General features: G+C 38.6%; 1 protein-coding gene across 7 annotated transcripts in view; it reads left to right on the top strand.

Moving 5' to 3' along the window:
• TCAIM (T cell activation inhibitor, mitochondrial) overlaps positions 1–27384 on the top strand; it is a 71460-nt gene that overhangs the window by 3060 nt on the left and 41016 nt on the right. For 2 of the 7 annotated variants that reach the window (XM_025377550.1, XM_025377551.1), the window contains exons 2-5: positions 10855–10927; positions 13877–14012; positions 20379–20532; positions 26144–26396. In XM_025377550.1, the coding sequence (XP_025233335.1) occupies positions 10899–10927; positions 13877–14012; positions 20379–20532; positions 26144–26396 (572 nt within the window). In that variant the 5' untranslated portion in view covers positions 10855–10898. Of the gene's footprint in view, positions 1–10854; positions 10928–13876; positions 14013–17225; positions 18811–20378; positions 20533–26143; positions 26397–27384 lie in introns of those variants that run through there. The other 5 variants (XM_025377554.1, XM_025377553.1, XM_025377557.1 and 2 more) reach the window with 3 other exon arrangements.

Here is a 27384-nt window from a genome sequence, read left to right as displayed (position 1 = left end):
CAGGAAACAAAGAACTAATTCAAGCAAAAACTTGAAATCCTCCTTTGATTTTTAGCATAAATTGGGTAGCTAAAAATCCAAGTTTGTATTAAATAATTATTTTTAAAGAATTAAAGCTTAAACATTAACAGATGCCCCAGAATCCTCTTTGGTGATAGAATCAGGATTCCCTAATACAGTGGTTCTCAAACCTGAGTGTGCGTCAGAATCCCTGAGAGTATGTTAAAACAGATTCCTGGATCCCACCCAGTTTCTGATTCTGCAGGACTAGGATGGGACCTGATATTTGCATTTCTCATGAATGTTGTTGCTGCTTTGAAAACCACTGCCCCAAGAGTTCTTTCTCTCCTTCCTACCCTATCCCTTTCTTCTTTTCCAAAACTGGATCCTGATCTGTCACTTAGTGTTCAGAGCCCATTCTTAAATAAGAGCTTATAGGAAATACTCAAAAGACTCATAGGACTCAGTTGTTCGTTCTTATTCTTAAACAGAACAAGAAAATATATTTTTAATTTTTTCCAATGATTTGTATAAGAAGTCATCATCTTAGAGCAATAATTTTGTTTAATGGATAGCAGAATTATTAACTGAATATATTTTTATGTATATAGGCATTTTCCTCTAGAAATATGAATTGGCTACCATTATGGGAGAGAGGAGAGTTGCTGGAAAAAGGAAAAGTCACATTCCCTCTCATTTCTCCTCTATTGCTCTCTCATTGTTTCTCCATGCCCCAGAACGCTGTCTTCAAAAAGTCAGTATTAATTCATAAAAAGACAATTCCCACAGCACAATATAACTTTATTATACTCACTTTAGTTTTTTATTTTGAAGAGAGAAATGCTACTTCCATCAAAACTTGTGTTTTTATTGGTTAGCAAGTGCTAACTTTGTCTTCAAATGGTAAAAATAAACAACTAGCTACTTTTTAATTCTGATGAATTAAAAGTATTTTTCTAGAGAAAAATTTGTGAAATTAGATTATACATTTGTACTTTTTAAACTCTAGCCTTGGCAAAATTGTCTACTACCTTGTATTTTTTAAGACCTTCAGACATTGACTCCTTATTGTGATAATTCTGAGTTTTTCAACAAAGTTTTTCAAAATTTGTTTTCAAATAAAGTGTTGTATTTAACTGCATGTTTGAGCAATATGTTATCCGACATTAGGTGGAAAAAAGAATTATGCCATTTTTTAATATACTCTGACATAATAATAGTTGCAACTTTTTTTTTTTTTTTTTTTTTGAGACAGAGTCTTGCTCTGTCACCCAGGCTTGAGTGTAGTGGCGCGATCTCAGCTCACTGCAATCACTGCAAGCTCCACCTCCCGGGTTCTCACCATTCTCCTGCCTCAGCCTCCCAAGGAGCTGGGACTACAGGCGCCCGCCACCACGCCCGGCTAATTTTTTTGTATTTTTAGTAGAGACGGGGTTTCACCGTGTTAGCCAGGATGGTCTCGATCTCCTGACCTCGTGATCCGTCCACCTCGGCCTCCCAAAGTGCTGGGATTACAGCCGTGAGCCACTGTGCCGGGCCAATAGTTGCAACTTTAATGAATTTTTTACTTGCTAAATGTGGCTAAATCCCTTATGCGTATTATTTTACTTAAGCTTCACAAAAATTCTATGAAAAAGATAGCCCCTACTTTCGTAAGTGATGTATCCCTCAAAACATGTACACAAAGTCAGATGTGGGATTCCACATCCAGAGCGCTTAAACATCATTATTAGGTTCTAGATTAGATTTCACCTTTTAGAAAAGTCTTATTGAATATTTCTAGCATTTTGTTTGTGTCTTTCCACCATTTTATCTTAAATGTGCTGTCCAGGTAACTTCAGTCCAATGAGCATCAGATACAGACCAAATAGCAATATAGATGTCGTTTTCTCATTTATGTTTCATTTCATATTCTTTATTACTAGTATTAGAATTGTAATTTTTCTTTTTTATAAATAAAGACAAAATTCAATAAAATATTCACTAATTTCATTGACTAATTTGTACTCCTGTCTAGCAGATTAGCATTGTGTTAGCTCAGAGTATTCTTTCGGTTAATGAAAACTTAAGATTCAGAATTAAAAGGCAGTTTGGAGTGGGGACAGAATGTTTATATATATCCACATGTTTCTGCTGTAATGCCATACTTGCATTCCTGGAAATCCTGACATGCTGCCAAACAATAAGCAAAAGTAACAGTTTGTGGAGAAAAAACACTCAAAACTGAACAAACTTTTATAAGAGCCCTAACAAAAACCCTAACCCTAATAAACATACTAGTACAATTAAATCTAGTTTAGACCAGTTTTGTCAAGATTAACGTTCTAATCTAGGAGTAGCTTTATTTATCTATCCATTTTTTTTTAAGACTTAGAAATCTCTAGCTTTTTCATTTATCCTAGCACATTGCCAGATGGTTTGATAAAGTGGAAAATGTAGCCAGACATGAACCCACTAAACATCTGCTTCTTAAACCAAAAAAAAGAACTACCATGATATTTTTTTTTTCCTGAAGGTCTTTACATATCACTAAAGCCTTTTTTTTTTTTCTTCTAAATTGTAGAAAGCCTACCTCTGATCACTTCAAATCAGTAATATGTTGGGGGAAAAATGCATATCTAATGTATTTCCCCTGTTGACCAATTGCACATAAGCTGATTCACATTAAATAAACGTTTTGAGGCTGGACACAGTGGCTCAGACTTGTCATCTCAGCACTTTGGGAGGCTGAGGAAGGAGGATCACCTGAGGTCAGGAGTTTGAGACCAGTGTGGCCAACATGGAGAAACCCCATCTCTACTAAAAATATAAAAATTAGGTGGACGTGGTGGCAAGTGACTGTAATCCCAGCTACTCGGGAAGCTGAGGCACGAGAATCACTTGAACCTGGGAGGCAGAGGTTGCAGTAAGCCAAGATCATGCCACTGCACTACAGCGTGGGCAACAGAGCAAGACTCTGTCTCAAGAAAAAAAAAAAAGAGGAAATGTTTTGGTGTTACGACAGACTTTCCTTAACCATTTGTGTTATTTAAGAGATGAGGAAACAGACTCCAGAAGGTAACGTAACTTGCCCTTGCTCACACAGTCACTGAAGATGTCAAGATTTGAATACAGATCTCAAGCTCCCTGCCTTCCTTTCCAAACCATGGTGCAAACTACCTACTTTGACAGCCCCATTAACTGTGTTTAGATCAGCACAGTCCAATAAAAATAGAATGTAAGCCTTGGATATAGTTTAGAATTTTCCAAAAACTAGATGTTTTACTTTTTTAAAAAAGTAAAAGTGAAATTAATTTTAGTGAATTATAATTTCAACACATAACCGATATGAAAAATTATTACTGAGCTACTTTCCATTCTTTGTACTAAATCTTTTAAATCCAGTGGGAGGTATTGAGGATAGGAGAGTATATGGGTTTGGCACCACGGGGTGGATAGGCAAAACAATTTGACTGATAAGGCGCAGATCCTGAACTAACCTGTAAGACTTGTCCGGTTTTTGGACAGGTAAAATGGACTTGTAAGGAGAGTTTATAGGCTTTAAAAGGCCATGCTGTAATAGGTGAGTGATAACAGGCTTTAATCCTTTTAAAGTGTGCTGTGGGATGGGATATTGGCGTTGAGCAGGGTAAGAGTGATTAGTTTTTAATGGGATGGTCAGGGGGTGCATGATCGGTCATCAAGGAGGGAGTAGAGGTGTCCTATACTTATGGATTAAGGTGGGGAGACACAAGGGGAGGATGTGAAGGAGGCTTTGAACTGGGGAAAAGGCTGGCAATGAGGTGTGGCTGTAGCCTAGGAATAGTCAGGGAAGCAGATAATTTAGTTAAAATGCCTCGACCTAATAAGGGAACTGGGCAGGTGGAGATAACTAAAAGGAGTGCATAAAAGAATGTTGTCCAAGTTGGCACCAGAGTTGGGGAGTTTTAAGAGGTTTAGAAGCCTGGCCGTCAATACCCACAACAGTTATGGAGGCAAGGGAAACAGGCCCTTGAAAAGAAGGTAATGTGGAGTGGTAGCCTCCATATTGATTAAGAAGGGGACGGACTTACCCTCCACTGTAAGAGTTACCCAAAGTGTCTGTGATGGTCCAGGAGGCTTCTGAGGCAATCAGGCAGCGTCAGTCTTCAGCTACTAAGCCGAGGAGATCTGGGAAGGAGTCAGAGAGCCTTGGGCCAGAGTTCCAGGGGCTCTGGGAGTGGCTCCCAGGCAAGTTGGACAGTCCAATTTCCAGTGGGGTCCCACAACAGATGGGACACGGCTTAGGAGGAATCCCGGGCTGTGGGCATTCCTTGGCCCAGTGGCCAGATTTCCAGCACTTGAAGCAAGATCCTGGGGGAGGAGATCCTGAAGGAATGCCTGGCCGCTGTGGCCTAGGTGTTTTGAAGTTCTTGTGTGCTGGAGTTGTGGCTGGGGTTTCTCTCAGAGCAGAGGCAAGTAATTGCAACTCTTCTCTATTATTGTACACCTTGAAGGCAAGGTTAATTAAGTCCTGTTGTGGGGTTTGAGGGCCGGAATTTAATTTTTGGAGCTTTTTCTAATGTCAGGAGAGGATTGGGTAATGAAATGCATATTGAGACTAAGACGGCCTTCTGGCCCCCTGGGTCTAGGGTGGTAAAGCGTCTAAGGGTTGCTACTAAACAAGCCATGGACTGGGCTGGGTTTTTATATTTGATGAAAAAGAGCCAAAATGCTAACTGATTTGGGAAAGGTCTGATAGAGAAAAAGAAACATAAACCTTGACTATGCCTTTAGCTCCAGCCACTTCTTTAAGAGGAAATTGTTGGGCAGGTGGGGGAGGGCTAGTGGTGGAACGAAACTGTAAGCTGGACCGGGGTGAGGAGGGGAGGTGATAGAAGGATTATAAGGTTGGGGAGTGGAGGCTAAAGAAGAATTGGGACCTGGCTCAGCCTGGCGAGGAGCAGACTGGGGAGGAGGGGAGAGGTCAGATGGGTCCTTAGAAAAGGAGGATTTAAAGGACTCAGAGCTTGGGGTGGAGACTGAAGGAACAGACAGGAGAGAAAGAAGAAAGATTCGGAACGAGTCGCATTGGGAGCAGAGATTAGGAAGGGACCGATGTGTGAAAGAATGCCTGGAAATCAGGCATCTCAGACCATTTGCCCATTTTACGACAAGAATTATCTAGATCTTGTAGGATGGAGAAATTGAAAGTGCCATTTTCTGGCTGCTTGGAACTATTGTTGAGTTTGTATTGGGGTCAAGTGGTATTATAGAAGAAAATAAGGCATTTCGGTTTTAGATTAGGTGTGAGTTGAAGAGGTTTTAAGTTCTTGAGAACACAGGCTAAGGGAGAAGAAGAAATGGAGGGTGGAAGGTTGCCCATAGTGAAGGAGGCAAGCCTAGAAAAAAGAGAGTTTAGAGACATGGAGAGAGGGGGTTGGGGGGGTACTTGCCCCCCAAGGGAGGTGGTGCTTGCCACCAAGGTGAAGGATCCAGGCAGATGTCCCCGCGGTGATCACACACCTCCAAAATGTGGGCGAATAATCAGGCAGGCGTCCCCGCGGTGATTAAACACCAAAGAAAGACTGTCTTCCCAAGTTTGTGACTGGTGCCGGAGTTTTGGGTTCACGGATAAAACGTGTCTCCGCTGTCTCTACCAGAAAGGGAAAGGAACTGAAATTAAGGGAAGGGAGAGATTGAAGGGTGGCACCAAAATTGAAAGGAGAAAGAAGTTGAGGGATAGTGAGAGATGTTAGAGAAGAGAGTAAAAAGAGGCCGCTCACCCGATTTAAAATTGGTGAGATGTTCCTTGGGCTGATTGGTCAGAGGACCCAAGGTCGTAGGTAGATCTTTCTTACGGAGCAAAGAGCAGGAGGACAGGGGATTGCTCTCCCAAGGGAGATCCCCTGGTCCGAGTCACCAAATGTCACATGCATCCGTGTGAAGAGACCACCAAACAGGCTTTGTGTGCAGGTGGGCTGAGTCTGAAAAGAGAGTCAGCAAAGGGAGTTAGGGGTGGGGCAGTTTTATAGGATTTGGGTAGGTGGTGAAAAATTACAGTCAAAGGGGGTGGTTCTCTTGGGAGCAGGGGCCGGGGGTCACAAGGTGCTCAGTGGGGGAGCTTCTGAGCCAGGAGAAGAAATTGCACAAGGTAATGTCATCAGTTAAGGCAAGAACCATTTCTACTTCTTTTGTGATTCTTCAGTTACTTCAGGCCATCTGGATGTATATGTGCAGGCTTGGGCTCAGAGGCCTGACAGTTACCTCCCAAAGGCCCCACTTCCTTCTTTTTATTTCTCTTTTTTTAAATTTTTTTTGAGTCAGGAGTCTTGCTCTGTCTCCCAGGCTGAAATACAGTGGCACGATTGCAGCTCATTGTAGTCTCCACTTCCCAGAGTGAAGCCGTCCTTACCTCAGCTTTCTGAGTAGCTGAGGCTACAGACAGACAACACCACCCAGCTACTTTTTTGTTTTTTAGAGACAGGGTCTCACTATGTTGCCCAGAGGCTGATCTTGAACTCCTGGCCTCCCTCAAGCAATACTCCTGCTGCAGCCTCCTGAATTACTGGGATTACAAGTGGGAACCATCATATGCAGATGATTTTTTTAAAAAAACATATTTCACATGTTTGTTGTAAATAATATAGGAGATAAGAAGCAAAATTAAAACATTTAATATCCTACCACCTAGAGATAGCCATTGTTACAGATTGCATGTTTTTCTAGTCTTTTTTTCTTTGCAAGCTTGGGGTCTGGCACTTGTGCTGTCTTAACTAAATCTAGGTTATTTTGTTCACCTTATGATGAAGTTTGGTGAGAATTCAGTCCCTCACAGGTAACACTGAACCTTCAAATAGTTCAAATTTTTTTTGTGTTTTTTATTGTTGTTGTTTTTGAGATGGAGTCTCACTCTCTCACCCAGGCAGTGCAATGGCGCAATTTCGGCTCACTACAACATCTGCCTCCCGGGTTAAAGCAATTCTCCTACCTCAGCCTCCCAAGCAGCTGGGACTACAGGCACACATTACCATGGACGGCTAATTTTTGTGTTTTGGGTAGAGACAGGGTTTCTCCATGTTGGCCAGGCTGGTCTTGAACTCCTGACCTCAGTCGATCTGCCTGCCTGGGCCTCCCAAAGTGCTGGGATTACAGGCAAAAGCCACTGCATCTAGCCCCCAATTTTTTTTTTTCCTCATTGTGTCTCCATTTGATCTCAGAAATCTTTGAAATGGTAGAAGTATTTTCTATATCTTTGTATTTGTCTCAAAATATCAATGTTCATGGTTAAATAAAATCACCTTTTTAAATTTATTTTATTTTATTTTGTTTTATTATTATTATTATTATTGTTGTTGTTGTTATTTTGAGACAGAGTGTCACTCTGTTGCCCAGGCTGGAGTGCAGTAGCGTGATCCTGGCTGACTCCAACCTCCACCTCCAGGGTTCAAGTGATTCTGCTGCCTCAGCCTCCCAAGTAGCTGGGATTGCAGGGGTCCCACTATCACACCTGGCTAATTTTTGTATTTTTTGTAGAGACAGGGTTTCACCATGTTGGCCAGGCTGGTCTCGAACTCCTGACCTCAGGTGATCCTCCCGCCTCAGTCTCCCAAAGTCTCCCAAAGTGCTGAGATTACGGGCATGAGCCACCGCGCCCAACCCACCATTTTAGTATTTAAATGGATACCTATAAACGCATTCTGTCTCCAAGAAACTCTTCCCACGTCAGTCAACCTAGAAATAAATTGAAGTATCCATTTTTGTTTAAGAATGTACTTTTTAAAAAGATAATTCCTGATTTTTCATTTAAAATTTTCTATCATTCTATTAATAACAGTTATGCTTCATTAGATTACTTCACATATATTCACTGCTTCACTTATATATATGTTATGTATATGTTAGTTATATATCTATTATATATATAAAGATATATATATGTATATATAATATATTAAAAACATTTTGGTACTTAAGATGTGACAGAATAGGACTTTAGCCATGTGATGATTGTTTTGAGAGAACGTGCTACTCAGCAGCTCTCCACTAGAATGGAATAATGGAGAACAGGAAAAGCTCAGAGCTCAATTACATAGGGGAGAAAATAATTTTTTACCTGATGGTTATTATGTGAATAATAGGGCCTTGCAAAATTTTAATAAGGTACTGCTCATAGGATTTTAAAAATCATTTGGTCAGTTGATATGGAGACCATAATATACTCGAATATCTTGCTAAAGATCTAAATTATTGGAAAAGTTCATGTGATTCAAATCCTTTCCCCCACTTTTATCTCCATAGCTTGTTTTAAAAATAAACTTTAACTTTCAGAGCAATTTTAGGTTCACAGCAAAATTTAGCAGAAAGTAAAGAGAGTTTCATATACTCCCATCCCTACTTACACATAACCTCCCTCACTATCAGCATCCACACCAAAATGGTATATTTATTACAGTCAGTCTACATTGACACATCCTTATCACCCAAAGTCCATGCTTTACCTTAGGGTTCACTTGGTGTTGTCCATTCTAAGAATTTTGACAATTGTTGACAAATGATGCTTCCACCGTTGTAGTATCATTCATACAGAATAGTTTCACTGCCCTAAAAATCCTCTGAGCTCTGCCTGTTCATCCCTCCCTATCAATTAACCCGTGGCAACCATGGATCTTTTTGTACTGTCTTCAGACTTTTTGCCTTTCCCAGACTGCTTGGAATTCATATGCTTGGAATCATACAGTATACAGGTATATAGCCTTTTCAGATTGACTTTTTTTTTTTTTTTGAGACAAGAGTTTTTGCTGGTGTTGCCCATACTGGAGTGCAATGGCACGATCTTGGGTCACTGCAACCCTCTGACTCCTGGGTTCAAGCAATTCTCCTACCTCAGCCTCACTAGTAGCTGGGATTACAGGCGCCCTCCACCACACCAGGCTAATTTTTGTATTTTTAGTAGAGACAGGGTTTTACCGTGTTGGCCAGGCTGGTCTCAAACTCCTGACCTCACGTGATCCACCTGCCTCGGCCTCCCAAAGTGCTGGGCTTACAGACGTGAGCCACCGCACCTGGCCGACTTCTTTAACTTAGTAGTATCCAGTTAAGTTTCCTCCCTGACTTTTTTTTAGCCTGAATAATATTCAATTGTCTGGATGTACCACAGTTTATCCATTTACTTACTGAAGCACATCTTGTTTGCTTCTAAGTTTTAGCAGTTATAAATAAAGCCTCTATAAACACCTGTGCACTGGTTTTTGCGTGCACATAGTTTTCAGTTTGTTTTGTAAATTACCAAGGACTACTATTGCTGTATAGTATGGTAAGAGTATGTTTAGTTTTGTAAGAAATTGCCATACTGTCTTCCAAAGTGGCTGCACCTGTTTGTATCCTTGCTTCCCACTAGGAGTGAATGAGAATTGCTGTTGCCGCACATCCTTACCAGCAGGTGTTGTCAATGTTTTGGATTTTGGCCATCCTAATAGATTTGCAGTGGCATCTCATTTGTTTTAATTTGCAATTGTCTGAGGATACATGATGTTGAACTGCATTTCATGTGCTTATTTGCCATCTGTATGTCTTCTTGGTGAGGTGTCTGTTAAGGGTTTTTGCCCATTTTTAATTGGGTTGCTTGTTTTCTCATTGTTAAGCTTTAGGAGTTCTTTTTTTTTTTTTTTTTGAGATGGAGTCTTGCTCTGTCGCCCAGGCTGGAGTGCAGTGGCGCGATTTCCACTCACTGCAAGCTCCGCTTCCCGGGTTCACGCCATTCTCCTGCCTCAGCCTCCCCTGTAACTGGGACTACAGGTGCCTGCCACCGCGCCCGGCTAATTTTTTTTATGTATTTTTAGTAGAGACAGAGTTTCACCGTGTTAGCCAGGATGGTCTCGATCTCCTGACCTCGTGATCCACCCGTCTCGGCCTCCCAAAGTGCTGGGATTACAGGCGTGAGCCACCGCGCCCGGCCAGGAGTTCTTTGTGTATTTTGGATAATAGTTTGTTATCAGACGTGTCTTTTGCAAATATTTTCTCCAAGTTCGTGGCTTTTCTTCTCATTCTCTTGACACTTTCTTTCACAGAGCAGAATTTTTCAGTTTGACCAAAGTCCAGCTTACCAGTTAAGCTGGATAGTGCCTTTGGTGTTATAACTAAATAGTCATTTCTATCCCCAAGGTCATCTAGATTTTCTCTTTTGTTATCTTCTAGGAGTTTTATAGCATTTTATATTTAGGTATATGACCCATTTTGAGTTAATTTTTGTGAAAAATGTAAGGTCTATGTCCAGGTTAATTTTTTTGCATGTGGATTTTTTGCATGTTTTAGTGTCATTTGTTGAACAAGCTGTCTTTGCTCCAATGGATTGCCTTTGTTCCTTTGCCAAAGATTAGTTGACTTTATTTATATGAATCTATTTCTGGGCTCTCTATTCTGTTCCATGGTTCTATTCATTCTTTCACCAACACCGTGCTGTCTTAATTACTGTAGCTTTAGGGTAAGTCTTGAAATAAAGTAGTGTCATTTTTCTACCTTTGTTCTCCTTCCTTATTGAGTTGGCTACTCTCTGGGTCTTTTCTCTCTCTTTATAAACTTCAGAGTCCATTTGTCAGTATCCACAAACTAACTTGCTGGGATTTTGATTGTAATTTCATTGAATCTATAGATCAAGTTGGGAAGAATGACATCTTGGCAATATTGAGTCTTCCTATCCATGAACGTGGAGTATCTCTCCATTTATTTAGTCTTTCTATTTCCTTCATCTGAGTTTTGTAGTTTTCCTTATCTAGATCTTATACATATTTTATAAGATTAATAACTAAGTATTTCATATTTGGGTGATAATATAAATCATGTGTTTTACATTTAAAATTCTACTTGTTCATTTGTGATATCTGCTTAACTTTTAAGCAATTAATGGATGCCTGGAAGTTGACGTACATATATATTCAGAAATGTTTTGCCACCTGAGACCTATGAGGAGGTAAGTATCGTGGTCCAATCTGTAATTAGTATTGTGGGAGTGGCGGGGGAGGTCTGTTATGCATTTGGTTTATTTCAGTTTGTTACTATTTTTCTAATTCTGAAGTTATATTATGGTGGAAAGCTGGAACAAAAAAGTAAAGAAAATTTATATAAGACAGGTCCTCCAAGAGTACATTCAGAGTAGAAGGTGAAAAGAATACTGTCCTTCAGAATAGTTAGGTGTGAAAAGCTTAAACAGAAAAACAGATCAAGTTTCCTCTTAACACAATTCACTTTATGGTATTACGTTTCAAGCATCTAGGGCACACAGTTTCTTTTCTTTAGAGTTTAAAAGAGGGAGAGACTAATGAGAATACAGAAGGGAAGGTTCTGGGGGAATAGATACAATGCCTGGAGCGTGACAGGTGTGCAGTAATTGTTCAGTTTGGATAGGTAAAAATGCAGGTCAGGGAGGATGCATTAGGACTTAAAAATTATGTAGGACAAAAAGGGGAAAATAAGGAAGATTATTGGGACCTGGAACTAAGGGTTTCTATAAGGAATGATTGGAGATCAAGTTGGAAAGACAGATGGGGAAACAATGAAAGAGGGTTTCAAATACCAGACTAAGGAGTGGATTTATTCGCAGGAATTAGGGCACCACCAAAGCTGTTTGAGTAAGGAATACAGTGATGGTGGGATTTTAGGAAAGTTAATCTGTTGGTGATACCCAATATAGCTAGAGAAAGGGACAGCAGAGTAGACTAATTATGAGACTGTACAGTCTAGTTTTGTAGTGATGATAATTGATAGCAGAGAACGTGGGAAGAAGAAATGATTTCATTGAACATTGTAAAGTGAGAAGACTTTACTAACTGAAAGTGAATGGGGGTAGTGAACTAATTTGGGTTTTGTGCTTTACAACATTGAGAAAGGTGGTACCACAATAACAAAAATAAGGAAGATAATCCTGGATTGAGTTGTTAGCTGCTCCCTGGCCTTCTGTAACCAGGCTGAATTTAAAAAGACAATAATGACTTGTACTCCTTTTTTAGATACGCAAAATTTGAGCAGCTGGCAGGAGAGCTAAGTGTATGTCAGACGCTGGGAAATGAGAACGGAAGCTCAGAGGGATAAGTGGAGTTGCAACTGTGGTTTACTTAGACTAGCTCATATTTAATCCTGGCTGATTGTTTCCTTTGCTTTAAACTCCTGTTCTAATCCTTGAGGTACAAATCCATATATTGACTTTATAAAAGGTTCAAATATATGGGAGGAATAAAAGATAATCTGCAAATAGATTGATGGTCTCCAGATTGTTTAAAAATCACCAGAAATGATTCCACAATCTCTACCATTTTAAAAACATAAAACTTTTCTAAAGACTTGGCACACCTAATGTATGAGAACAGAGGCATGTGCAATGTTTAGAGACTTCATTATAAAAAGCTTAGGTTGGGCCAGGCACAGTGGCTCACGCCTGTAATCCCAGCACTTTGGGAGGCTGAGGCAGGGAGATCCTTTGAAGTCAGGAGTTCAAGACCAGCCAGGCCAACATGGCAAAACCCCGTCTCTACTAAAAATGCAAAAATTAACTGGGCATGGTGGCATGCACCTGTAATCCCAGCTACTTGCAAGGCTGAGGCAGGAGAATTTCTTGAACCCAGGGGGCAGAGGTTGAGCCAAGATCGCACCACTGCACTCCAGCCTGGGCAACAGAGTGATACTCTGTCTCAAAAATAAATAAATAAATAAAAGCTTAGGATGGAAAAGGTAAATGATAACATTTAAAAATAGGTGTCGTGGAAGTGCTTTCAAAAAACTGCAAATAATTTCATTTGGATTTAAACACTGTACTTTTAAAAAACACTCTCAAGTGGGTTACAAAACTTAAGAATATCACAGCCGTGTGTGGTGGCTCATGCCTGTAATCCCAGCACTTTGGGAGGCTGAGGCGGGTGGATTACCTGAGGTCAGGAGTTTGAGACCAGCCTGACCAACATGGTGAGACCCTGTCTCTACTAAAAATACAAAAAAAAAAAAAAAAATTAACCGGCAGTGGTGGCACACGCCTGTAGTCCCAGCTACTTGGGAGGCTGAGGCAGGAGAATCACTTGAACCCAAGAGGCAGAAGATTGCATGCAGTGAGCTGAGATCATGCTACTGCACTCCAGCCTGGGCAACAGAACAAGACTCTGTCTCAAAAAAAAAGAATGAGAATATCAAGTTATCCAACTAGTATAATTTTAGCATGCTAATAATGAGGGAATGAGCTAAAAGACATCTGTATCTCTTTTTAAGTATAATAATTATCAAAATGTTTGCTACTATAAAGAAAAAATTGAACCAGGCATGGTAGCTCATGACTGTAATCCCATTGCTTTGGGAAGGTAAGGCGGGAGGATTGCTTGAGGCCAGCAGTTTGAGACAGCAAAAGAACTAGTTGGGTGTGGTGACAGGCGCCTGTAGTCCCAGCTACTTGGGAGGGTGAGGTGGGAGGATCACTTGACCCCCAGAGATCGCACCCCTGCACTCCAGCCTGGGCAACAAAGCAAGACTCTGTCTGAAAGAAAGAAAGAAAGAGAAAGAGATAGATGTAAAGAGAGAGATATAGATATATAGAGAGAATTACACTGTTGGATATTAAGATTTTTTGATCTGAATAAGAAAATTAGAAAGGAAATTGTTACCATTTGCAGTGAAGTCAGCTGAATTTCAAAGTGGAGTATTGAGGGGAAATTATAATATTATTTAACATTTCTCATTTTGCACAAGAAAAAACTATAACCAGTTTTAGAAATCATGTGGTACTCACCGCTTGTAAAACTAATAGATTTCAGAAAACCATGAAGTATCTATCTTGTTTCTGCTGTGCATAGTACGTTTAATTTTATTGTCACCTTATACATTGAGGATTTGTGCGTGTGTGAGTGCCTCAATGAATAACCAGCCCACATCTTTTTAAAAGGTTATGTCTAGAGAAGATATTTCCACACTGGTTTCCCTATTCAAGAGCTTTATCAGGAGCTGAAGCAGTCAATGCCTTGAGGCCTTTCTATTTTGCAGTACATCCAGATTTCTTTGGACAGCACCCCGTAGAAAGGGTAAACATTTATTTATTTTTAAACCAGTAGTGTACATTTCTGCTTATTTACCTTTGATACAATATAATACATAGAGTTCTATAAACGTGGATTATTCTGTTGTAGTGATATAATCAATGCTTTGAACTAATTTGAAATGTAGATACCGAAAATTGAAAATAGAGCTTTTTTTTATCAAAGCTGTCATTGTTTTGTGCAGGCAATAAAGCTGTCATTTAAACTCTTTAGAGTACTAGTAATCATGTTTTTGGCACCAAGTTTTGAAGTACAGTTGAGGGTTTGAAAGAAAACTTGAGACCTCTATTATCATGATCGATCTCTCTTTTTTATTTTTTTTAAATTATTCTTTAAGTTCTGTGGTACATGTGCACAGCATGCAGGTTTGTTACATATGTATACATGTGCCATGTTGGTGTGCTGCACCCATTAACTCGTCATTTACATTAGGTATATCTGCTAATGCTATCCCTTCCCCATCGCCCCTCCCCACAATAGGCCCTGGTATGTGATGTTCCCTTCCTGTGTCCAAGTGATCTCATTGTTCAGTTACCACCTATGAGTGAGAACATGCGGTGTTTGGTTTTCTGTTCTTGTGATAGTTTGCTGAGAATGATGGTTTCCAGCTGCATCCATGTCCCTACAAAGGACACAAACTCATCCTTTTTTATGACTGCATAGTATTCCATGGTGTATATGTGCCACATTTTCTTAGTCTGTCACTGATGGACATTTGGGTTGATTCCAAGTCTTTGCTATTGTGAATAGTGCTGCAGTAAACATACGTGTACATGTGTCTTTATAGCAGCATGATTTATAATCCTTTGGATATGTACCCAGTAATGGGATGGCTGGGTCCAATGGTATTTCTAGTTCTAGATTCTTGAGGAATCGCCACACTGTTTTCCACAATGGTTGAACTAGTTTACAGTCCCACCAACAGTGTATAAGTGTTCCTATTTCTCCACATCCTCTCCAGCACCTGTTGTTTCCTGACTTTTTAATGATTGCCATTCTAACTGGTGTGATATGGTATCTCATTGTGGTTTTGATTTGCATTTCTCTGATGGCGAGTGATGATGAGCATTTTTTCATGTGTCTGTTGGCTGTATAAATGTCTTGTTTTGAGAAGTGTGTGTTCATTTCCTTTGCCCACTTTTTGATGGGGTTGTTTGCTTTTTTCTTGTAAATTTGTTTGAGTTTTTTGTAGGTTCTGGATATAGCCGTTTGTCAGATGAGTAGATTGCAAACATTTTCTCCCATTTTGTAGGTTGCCTGTTCACTCTGATGGTAGTTTCTTTTGCTGTGCAGAAGCTCTTTAGTTTAATTAGATCCCATTTGTCAATTTTGGCTTTTGTTGCCGTTGCTTTTGGTGTTTTAGACATGAAGTCCTTGCCCATGCCTATGTCCTGAATGGTATTACCTAGGTATTCTTCTAGGGTTTTTATGGTTTTAGGTCTAACATTTAAGTCTCTAATCCATCTTGAATTAATTTTCATATAAGGAGTAAGGAAAGGATCCAGTTTCAGCTTTCTACTTATGGCTAGCCAATTTTCCCAGCACCATTTATTAAATAGGGAATCCTTTCCCCATTTTTGTTTTTGTCAGGTTTGTCAAAGATCAGATGGCTGTAGGTGTGTGGTATTATTTCTGAGGGCTCTGTTCTGTTCCATTGGTCTATATCTGTTTTGGTACCAGCATCATGCTGTTTTGGTTACTGTAGCCTTGTTGTATAGTTTGAAATCAGGTAGCGTGATGCCTCCAGCTTTGCTCTTTTGACTTAGGATTGTCTTGGCAATGCGGGCTCTTTTTTGATTCCATATGAACTTTAAAGCAGTTTTTTCCAATTCTGTGAAGAAAGTCATTGGTAGCTTAATGGGGATGGCATTGAATCTATAAATTATCTTGGGCAGTATGGCCATTTTCACAATATTGGTTCTTCCTATCCATGAGCGTGGAATGTTCTTTCATTTGTTTGTGTCCTCTTTTATTTCATTGAGCAGTGGTTTGTAGTTCTCTTTGAAGAGGTCCTTCACATTCCTTGTAAGTTGGATTCTTAGGTATTGTATTCTCTTTGAAGCAATTGTGAATGGGAATTCATTCATGATTTGGCACTCTGTTTGTCTGTTATTGGTGTATAAGAATGCTTGTGATTTTTGCACATTGATTTTTTATCCTGAGACTTTGCTGAAGTTTCTTATCAGCTTAAGGAGATTTTGGGCTGAGACGATGGGGTTTTCTAAATATACAATCATGTCATCTGCAAACAGGGACAATTTGACTTCTTCTTTTCCTAACTGAATACTCTTTATTTCTTTCTCTTGCCTGATTGCCCTAGCCAGAACTTCCAACACTATGTTGAATAGGAGTGGTGAGAGAGGGCATCTCTGTCATGTGCCAGTTTTCAAAGGGAATGCTTCCAGTTTTTGCCCATTGAGTATGATATTGGCTGTGGGTTTGTCATAAATAGCTCTTATTATTTTGAGATATATTCCATCAATACTGAATTTATTGAGAGTTTTTAGCACGAAAGGCTGTTGAATTTTGTCAAAGGCCTTTTCTGCATCTATTGAGATAATCATGTGGTTTTTGTCTTTGGTTCTGTTTATATGCTGGATTACGTTTATTGATTTGCATATGTTGAACCAGCCGTGTATCCCAGGGATGAAGCCCACTTGATCATGGTGGATAAGCTTTTTGATGTGCTGCTGGATTCAGTTTGCCAGTATTTGATTGAGGATTTTTGCATCGATGTTCATCAGGGATATTGGTCTAAAATTCTCTTTTTTTGTTGTGTCTCTGCCAGGCTTTGGTATCAGGATGATGTTGGCCTCATAAAATGAGTTAGGGAGGATTCCCTCTTTTTCTATTGATTGGAATAGTTTCAGAAGGAATGGTACCAGCTCCTCCTCATACCTCTGGTGGAATTCGGCTGTGAATCCATCTGGTCCTGGACTTTTTTTGGTTGGTAGGCTATTAATTATTGCCTCAATTTCAGAGACACAATAAAAAATGATAAAGGGGATATCACCACTGACCCCACAGAAATACAAACTACCATCAGAGAATACTATAAACACCTCTACGCAAATAAACTAGAAAACCTAGAAGAAATGGATAAATTCCTGGACACATGCACTCTCCCAAGACTAAACCAGAAAAAAGTTGAATCCCTGAATAGACCAATAGCAGGCTCTCTCTCTTTTTTTTTTTAAGGATGATACATGGAAGAGTTTTCAATGCCCTAGTGATTTTTCCTTATGATGCATGCTGCTGGACCACTCTCCTACAACATCAGTTAATGTGTGCTCCAGGAATACAAACTGATATGAAAAATGGCTTATGGTAGATGTAGTTAAGACAGTCAATATATTTTAACATTAGAAAATTCAGTCAATCCTTTATACCCATGGATTCAACCAACCTCAGACTGAAAATATTAGGGGAAAAAAATACATCTGTACTACACATGAACAGACTTCTCTTTCTTGTCATTATTCCCTGAACAACACAGGATAACAACTACTTACATAGCATATACATTATATTAGGTATTATAAGTAATCTAGAAATGATTTAAAGTATATGGGAGGATATATATAGGTTATTTGCAAATACTACACTATTTTATATGAGAGACTTGAGCATTCGTGGATTTCGGTATCCACAGGAGGTCCTGGAACCAATCCCCTGTGGATACCAAGGGACTACTATATATTACAAAGCCACGTGCTTTGGAATTACTTCATTGGTTCCTTCTATTTTCATTAACACTGATATCTAGTTTAATATGAAAAGGAACTTGAAATCTTGAAAATTAGAACATTGTTATTTTTTTCTACTTGCAATGCAAAATCTATTTTGCTTTTTTGCTTCTAGGAAAATATTCTGTTGTGATATTTGATACATATGTTGGCTACTCAAAGTCAGAACTTTTCAAAGTAATGTTCAAATGTAAATTGAATCAACAGAAAAATATTCATTACCTTGGGGATGCATTAATAATTTAAAGTTTTTAAATTCAACATGTATAGAAAAATCAAGCTTAGTAATACTTTAATGTTATTGTACCAATGTATTTTTTTAAATTAAGACTTTTGTATGCAGCAGGGCGTGGTGGCAAACCTGTAGTCCCAGTTACTAGGGAGGCTGAGCCAGGAGGATTACTTGAGCCCAGGAGTTCAAGCCTGGGCAACATAGTGAGACGTCATCTCGTAAATTTAAAAAACAAACGTATGGTAAAGGGTTAAGTCAGCAAGCTTGGGTTGCTTAAACCTTGCACATTCCAAAGAAAGGTCTGACCTCAGTGCTGAGCTTTGGCTCCTGGAAAATGAGCTCTGAGCCCCTGGAATATCCCACCTGATAGGAATGTTTCTGTTTGCCTGAGGCGTTAGACCGTACCAGATAGACAGTTTATGCTAACAATATGATTTATAGTGAATACCTGTTTTCCTGTGTCTAAGACCCTGGACTGCACTGTATTCATTTGACCTGGGGGATTTAGGGAGCTGATACTGGATAGCTAAAGTAAGTCACATAAGCACTAAATGCTTACCTGTCTGACCACCAGTAAAACTCTGGACATCCAGACTTGGATGAGCTTCCCTGGTTGGCAACACTTTTCACGTATTGTCACACACCATTGCTGGGGGGATTAAGCACTGTCTATAAAACTCCACTGTGAAATGACAACTGGAAGCTTGCACCTGGTCTCTCCTGATTCTGCTCTATGCAGCTTTTCCCTTTGCTGGTTTTAATTTCCATTCTTTTGTTGTAATAAACCATAATGGTGAATAAAACAGCTTGTCTGAGTTATGTGAATCCTTCTAGTAAATCATTGAACCTGAGAGTGGTCTTGGGGACCCCTGACACAATGTGCCTAGAGTTTAATGGTTCTGATAAGTTTACATTTTCATGTTATCTTTAAACTTGTATTTATTGACTCCTCCTTTGTATCAAGCCCTTGCCCTAGCCTGTGCTTAAAGTATCCTTTTCCTAGCTATCCCAGATATGGCTTGTCCTTTACTTTCTCACTGAAGTGTCACCTTTCAGTGAGGCTCTCCCAGATTACGCTATTACTTGTGTTTGTTTTGTTTTGTTTTTAAAACTACCCTATTTTAAATTGCTATCTCTGCTTTACTTCCTAGCATTCCCTCCCCCTTTTACCCTGCAGTACTTCTTGGTTTTTTTTTCCTTTCCATGTACCCTATTTCCTTATTTATTAGGTTTGTTGTTTATTTTTCTCCCCTCACTAAAATGCAAGCTCCATGAAGGCTGTTCACTCTTCTTGTCACTCTTTTTGCCACCACATGTTCAGTTCAGTCTTCTTCCTACTATTAGAGAAGACCCTTGCCCCTTTTCTTAGGAAGACTGGCTTAAAGTCCCATCTATTCATAGCATCGAACTCAAAGTCCAGAGTTTCACAGTGATGCACCGGATTTTTGGGGTTTTTTTAAATCCTCTTTAATTTAATTTTAAAATCTGCAAAACATTTGTAGTTTTCAAAAAAAAAATCAAAAACTAAATTTAAAGTGTAATGAGAAGTCTCATTCCTATATTCCTGTTTCCTTTACCCAATTCTTATTCACTTCCTATACATAATCTTTTTTTTTTTTTAAGATTTTGGAGACAGTGTCTTGCTCTGTCACCCAGGCGGGGAGTGTGGTGGCACCATCAAGGGGCTCACTGCAGCCTCAAACTCCTGGTCTCAGGTGATCCTCCTACCTCAACCTCCTGAGTAGCTGGAGTAGCATGTGCCACCATGCCCAACTAATTTCTGTATTTTTTGTAGAGTCGGGGTTTCACCATGTTGCCCGGGCTGTTCTCAAACTCCTGAGTTCAGGCAATCTGCCCACCTCAGCCTCCCAAAAAGTGCTGGGATTATAGACATGAGCCACCACATCCAGCCTTCTTGTGTTACTTTTCAGCAAAAATAGAAATATTTATCAAAAAATAATGAAGATTTAGTCTTACACTGGCAATAAATATCCCACACTTGTGTACAGGACTCATGTGGCTAAGAACATCATATTAGAATAAATTAAACTATTATTTATTACTTTGGGATATTTAGTCATTGGCATTTTCCACATTTAGGTTATAAAAGAATTCATGTTTTCTTCTATTACTTATATAGTTACATCTTTTTACATCTTATCCATATGGAGTTCATTCTGTTACATGTTGTGAGATGTAGATCCAAAGAGCTATGAAATCCCAACATTTTAAAATACTAAATTATTTAATACTCTTAGTATTTAAAACTAAATTATTTAATACTCTCAATGTGTTTAAAAGGTTAGATAGATATCATTTCTGATATTTCCTTGTTCTATTTTGTATGTAAATGCCCTTAATATTTTTTTCCAGGAAATCAATGAAAATTCTCTTAAAAGGTTAAGTGTCTACTTAGAAAACCTCCAGAAACCAGGCTTCAAGTCTTTGAAACCAACTCAGCTTACATTTTATGTAAGAGAAACAGACCAGAGTTCCTCTGATGGCCAGGAACCTTTTAGTACTTCCGGTACGTTTTTTATTTCTGGTGTGTGCCTTGCAAGCTTCATGTTAAATGTGTTCATTAATTTTGACATTGTCAGAATACCTTTGGATCAAAACTTTGGTGATAAAAAAATAATAGCATTTAATTGATTGTTTTCCTAGAATTAGATTCTATTCCTAGCTGCATATGTTTGAACAAGTGATTTTTTTTACATGTTTAAACTTTTTTGTTTCTAAAACTAAAGTGTTCCTATTTGTCCTCTTCCCAGTTCAGTGTTATTTTAAGTGTTAAACATGTCCAAACAATATGTATTTCTAAAAACTACAGCTTGCATTCTCTTATTTAGTCCTCCGAATACTCTGAAGCTGGAAGTATTTACCCAATTGTAACTTAGTGATGTTCAGTGCCTTTCCCAAGACCAGAGAGAAAGAGTATAAGTCTTGAACCCAGGTCTTTTAACTCCAACCTTATGCTGCTTCTAAAATCCAATTGATCTTAGTAGACAGCCACCTTTTCACTGCCTTTTGTCACTGCTTTTCCATATTTAAAATTAAGGACAAATATTTAGGTTAAGGTCACTAAAGGCCTATCATTTCTCTAATTATACATACTTTTGATGATCCTTGAGGAAATAAATATATTTTTAGTATGAACTTAAGACAATTTAAAGAGTCAGTGCTTTCTGTGAGTTAAGGCTAAAACAGGATACACTGTAATTTTTTTTGAAACAAACTGCTATAAAACTCAGAATTTGATAGATCTTTGAGATCTAAAATCTGTTTCTAGCTCTGCCAGTGACCTAGCTGTGTGACCTTTAACTTTTGGGTGTTCATTTATTAAAATGAAAGAGCTGGAGAACTGTGTAGAGGCCACTCACATGGAAGATCCCTAATTTACACCTCACCTTCCCATGGCTCTCAGGACCTCAAATGGAAGGAGGAAGAGCTTGATCTGAAGAATGCTGAAGTATGTTGAAGACAACGCCTCACCCAGTCACTCCAGGGACTAGTATTTGATAGTATACGATCTCTTACCTTTTATTTTCTCATAATTGAATATGGGAGATCAGGAGTCACAAATTCCTTTTCTTGGCAGTTTCTCCATTTACCTCTGATGTAGAGTTTTATTAAAAATAGCCCTATTCTTCAATATTTAAAGACAGAAAGTCAACTCATAGCCCTTTTGTGAAGGAACAGCTGTACTGAAGAATGCTGTAAATAATGAATAATAAGCATGTTCATCACTCTAAGTGACACAATTCTATTTGAAAGTTTAAATACATTGTGAATGTGCTGTTCTTAGCCATGAGAGTCTCAAGCAACTGAGATACATTGTTACTAGTGTAAAATCAAATACTCATAAATATTTTTAATAGATATATGCTCCTGTTAGGGTCAAGATTAGGCTAGGAATTAAATAACGTCTTACTTAATATATAGTGGTCTACTTAGGTTTCATGATTTCTCCAGGAGGACAGATGGAATTTTTAGAGGCAGATTATATCCTTTATAGTTGTTAAAATAAAAATATTATCATCAATCTGTTTTTATTTGTATGTGGTTGAGAGAGTCAAGCTCATTCCTACAGCTACAACTACTACTTCTGCTACCACCATCAGCTGGATTTGTCTTAAATATTGAATATACATGGAGTTAAAGAGTAAATTGAATTTAAAAGCTTAGTGGAAATCTTAGAAAGTTTCACACAGCAAATTAGGGACAGAGCTGGTACTAGAACTAATGTCTCCTTATTCCTAGTCCAGTGTTTTGATTTGTATACCACATTATCTATTAATTCTTCTTTTAAAATATTGTAATTAATCATTTTTCCTTTTGCCTTTATAACAAAGATTGGCCCTCTGACAAAGATTTAAAACATTTTTACTTCTGTAACGTGTTTACCTGATTATGAAATTAAAATCAAGTAGGTTTTTAAAAAATTTTTATTTCTAGAACACTAGAAATCATTAATCAGCTTTGGATAATTAAGATGGTAATAAGGTAAAATGTTTACTAGTGATTTTCATTACTGAAATTTTATGAGCCTTTAGCATTATTAATACATTGAAATCCTTAAAGGCTGAAATTATTTCTTCAGCTCCATATCTTTTTGGTGGTTCATGAGGAAGTAAGTGTTGTTATTAGAATAAATTTTAAAACAAGTTAGAGATTTACTAAGAGCTTTCTGTGGATTAATGCTAAGACAAATAGCTGTAGCCAGCTCTGGCTGAGTAAAAACAGAATCCTTTACTTTCAGTTAATGGTTAACTTTGATTTCTTAAACAAAAATAGCTTAAAGCTGGGCATGGTGACACAAGCCTGTACTCTCAGCTACACAGAACACTGAAGTGGGAGAATCACTTGAACCCAGGAGTTTGAGGCTAGCCTGGACAACTGGACAAGACAGCAAGACTGTTTTTTTTGGTTTTTGTTGTTTTTTTTTTTTTTTTGAGACGGAGTTTTGCTCTGTCGCCAGGCTGGAGTCCAGTGTAGCAATCTTGGCTCACTGCAACCTCTGCCTCCCAGGTTCAAACAATTCTTCTGCCTCAGCCTCCTGAGTAGCTGGGACTACAGGCACGTGGCACCACGCCCAGCTAATTTTTGTATTTTTAGTAGAGACAGGGTTTCACCATATTGGCTAGGATGGTCTTGATCTCTTAATCTCGTGATCCGCCCCCCTCGGCCTCCCAAAGTGCTAGTGTTACAGGCATGAGCCACCGCACCTGGCCGAGACTGTCGTTAAAAAAAAAAAAAAAAAGTAAAAGGTACAGAAAAAATTAAACTAGAAATGGGAGAAAAGATATAGCATATATGACAAAAAGATGATGCTATACATAAAGAGTTTTTACAAATTAAAAATGAACCAGAGTAGCTCCATTCCAAAAATGGACAAAGACAATGAATAGACAGTTCAAGAAATAACACATATAAATGTCAGTTAAGTATATAAAAATCTTTAGGCCATGCATGGTGGCTCACACCTATAATCCCAGCACTCTGAGAGGCCGAGGCAGGCAAATTGCTTGAGTCCAGGAGTTCCAGACTAGCCTGGGCAACATAGCGAAACCCTGTCTCTACTAAAAATACAAAAAATTAACCAGGTGTGGTGGCACATGCCTGTAGTCCTAGCTACTCAAGAGCCTAAGGTAGGAGAATCACCTGAGCCCAGGGGGCAGAGGTTACAGTGAGGCAAGATGGTAGGCACCACTGCACTCCAGCGTGGGTGACAGAGTGAGACCTTGTCTCAAAAAAAAAAAAAAAATCTTTAGGCTCAGTATTCGAACGCAAACTGAAATAATTAAGCAGTATATTTTGCCCATTAATTTTTTTCTTTTTTTGCTGGTAATACCCATGAATGGTAAAAATACATTTTCCCATATTATTGATGGGTATATAAATTAGTGCAAACTCTACAAACTCTGCAGCTTGGCATTCTCTCCCCAAAGCCACAAAATTCTTCTTGGAATGTATCCTGAGGAACCAGTAAAGGATATTTGCAGTGTGGTACAGGCAGTCGTTACTATATAGTAACTCTTATGTTGGATTAAATAATGAAGCTGATAAATTGAGATAGAAACAGATTTACTCCTTGACTGTGCACTTCTGAGGATGAGCTATTTTTTCTTAACCTCCAATGCAGCAGTTTGGGTTTTCCTTTCCTCCTTCACTGACTAGAATAATTCCCTTGCCAGTAGTTCTAAGTTTCCCCAAATTATTGAACTAAAAAAAAGTATTTCTTAGTTGGCATGTTCTGGATCTCATAAGTTGGTGTGGCAAGCACAACGTGTATCTGTGAGAATGATTTAAATTGTGGTGTCTGTCATCACAAAAGTTGCAAATACTTTTTTTTTTTTTTTTCCTGAGGCAGAGTCTTGCTCTGTTGCCAGGCTTAAGCGCAGTGGCACAGTCTTGGCTCACTGCAATCTCCACCTCCTGGGTTCAAGCAATTCTCCTGCCTCAGCCGCCTGAGTAGCTGGAATTACAGGAGTACACCACCACACCCAGCTAATTTTTGTATTTTTAGTAAAGACACGGTTTCACCATGTTGGCCAGGCTGGTCTCAAACTCCTGGCCTCAAGTGCTCCACCTGTCTCAGCCTCCCAAAGTGGTGGGATTACAGGCATGAACCACTGCCCTGGCCTCATACGTGGTACACACATACAAGCACATAGATGGAAAAGGTCAAAGAACAGTGCTGCCCAAGAGAACTTTCTGTGATGAGGGAAATGTTCCATATCTGCATCATCTAATATGGCAGGCCCTAGCCCTTTGTGCTTATTGAGCACTTGAAATGTGGCCAATGTGGCCAAAGAACTTAATTTTAAATTTTTATTTCATTTCAATCAATTTAATTTTAAATTGCCACATGTCCTAGTAGCTACCATCTTGGATAGAGCAGGTCTGGAAGAATATGTACCTATTAATAGTGATTACCTCAAGTAAAGATGGTAAAGTTGTATGCCTGCTAACAGGAGACTTTTGCTTTTAATTTTCAAAACTAATTAAAAATTTTTTTTAAAAGCAAAGAGTCAGCATGTTGTATGGAGAAAATTTTTGGCTTGGTGTCAACTCAGATTTAAGCCCTGGCTTCATTCTTAATCTATGTTCCTTCACATTTGACAGGAGAAATGATAATGGCATAGTTGGTGGTAGTGTTGATTGAAAAGATATGTAAATTAAGCTGGAACCATGCCTAACACCCAGAAAAGAAAAAAAACAAAACCAGTGGATTTTTTTGATGACTTAACAATTTAGATTACTTACCTTAGTCCAATGATTACCCAACATCAAAATCAGTAACTTTTTTTTTTTTTTTTTTTTTTTGAAACAGAGTCTTGCTCTGTCACCCAGGCTAGAGTTCAGTGGCACAATCTCGGCTCACTGCAACTCCTGCCTCCCGGGTTCAAGCAATTCTGCCTCAGCCTCCCAAGTACCTGGGATTACAGGCGCCCACCACTGCGCCCAGCTAATTTTTGTATTTTTAGTAGAGATGGGGTTTCACCATCTTGGTCAGGCTGGTCTCGAACTCCTGACTTCATAATCCACCCACCTCGGCCTCCCAAAGTACTGGGATTACAGGAGTAACTTTTAAACAACTAGAGAATTTTAAATCACTCCTGAAAATATTGGGTTACTGCCTAGTCAAGTGAGCAAGTATGAGGACCATCTCCTTCAATCATAGAGAAAATTCAAGATGGGTTTCTGTGACCACTGAGACTAGATTATATGGCCCCTCTTACCTGAACCGCTGTCACAGTGTACACCTGTATTCCCCTGTCTCCACTAGAAACTATCTTTGGTGTACACCTGCTTATAGGAGAGCTTTTCTCTCTCTTAAGAGACCAAATTTATCGACAGAATTGAGAATATTCTGAATCCCCTTGTTGGGCTGGGATGGGTTTGGTCACTGGAACCAAACTAGAAAATGGAGCTGATGATTGAAGGAGTTCACGAAGGTAAAACATTGTGTGGTATAGTTTTAGAGAAGGGAAGTCATTTTTGTATTTACAGGTGATTTGCTAATAGGACAAATTTAAATCAGTAATAGAATGTTTTCAAAGATTTTGATTTTATACATGTTGAAATAAAGCAAATAATCATCTGTATTAATTGTTTGGGGGAATTATATTCTCTAGGATTTCGAGCAGTCAAATTTACTTTGCACACCAGAGATCTGCTAAGCACAGTATTATATATTCTCAACTCCTGCAGTTTATCTATTGAACATATCCAAAGCTTGAATACTAATGTGCATACCCAGCCTCTCAAAGAAGCTAAAAGGATGCCTGACAGGCCCATCAAATGGGACAAGTCTTATTACTCCTTTACTGGATTCAAGGACCCTGATGAAGACCTTGAACAAGTCTCGAGAATGGAAACAACTCTCACGTATGTAAAAGTTTTTATTTAACTAGACTCTATTTGTAGTTTGTGTTTATGACACTGATGTATTGGAATGGCAAAAACATTTTTTTATAAATAAAAAGTGTAGTTCACATTTAAAATTAAAGCCTAGTTTTCCAGGAAAAGTAATGCTATCAATCTAGTTAATCCAGTAATCATTATGAAAAATATATTTCATGTTTCTTACTTAAAGTTGCCAAAATACTTCTAGCTGTATTTAAAGTTGTGGTCTTTTGATACCAAACACATGCAGGAGATTGTTTTGTTTAAGTTTTAAAAATTCTATTCAAGTTACCCCCGGTACATGGAGAAAGGCTATACCTAAGACTATACAAATATTTTTTACTCTTCTTCATGTGTTAGGCATTTCTAATGGATAGTTCAGTAGTGATGTACTTTAGTGTAATAATCCATACATGAGAAAAATACATGGTGACAGAATTATTCAATATCATCTAGAATAGCTGCTTTAAAGAGATACTTTTTAAATTATAAAAACCATATATAAAATGTTTTCTATTATTTGGCATGCCTTATTTGTAAAGTTACCTTATGTTTTTTAAGTCATTTTTGGATTTCATAAAGACCCATCACATTCTCTTCCTATGATTGTATCTAAAAAGTCCAGTGGCTTATCAGAGGATTCTCTCATTATGGCATAGTAAATGATCCTTCATTATCCACTGGCATAATATCTGCTTTGTGGATTATCTGTACTAAGGGATTCCTCCTTGTTACCTAGCTAGATTCCAAATAAGGCTGAAGAGGTAGGAAGGTAGCAGAGTCTAGTACAGAAAAGGACAGAAGTATGTGTCTGAAGATGTATATGTATGTACCTACGTGTGATAGTCTATGATATTTATCTATATGCATAACTGATGGATAAATCACTTCCCTAAATATGATGACTTTAATTGTTCAGATTCTCTTCTGAGATGGAAATGTGCATTTGGGAATAACAATTTAATGATGG

This window comes from Theropithecus gelada, chromosome 2 (genome assembly GCF_003255815.1).
Source record: "Theropithecus gelada isolate Dixy chromosome 2, Tgel_1.0, whole genome shotgun sequence".
NCBI lineage: Eukaryota > Metazoa > Chordata > Mammalia > Primates > Cercopithecidae > Theropithecus > Theropithecus gelada.
The sequence above is the reverse complement of the archived record's forward strand: the minus strand, read 5'-3'. Positions and strand labels throughout refer to the sequence as shown.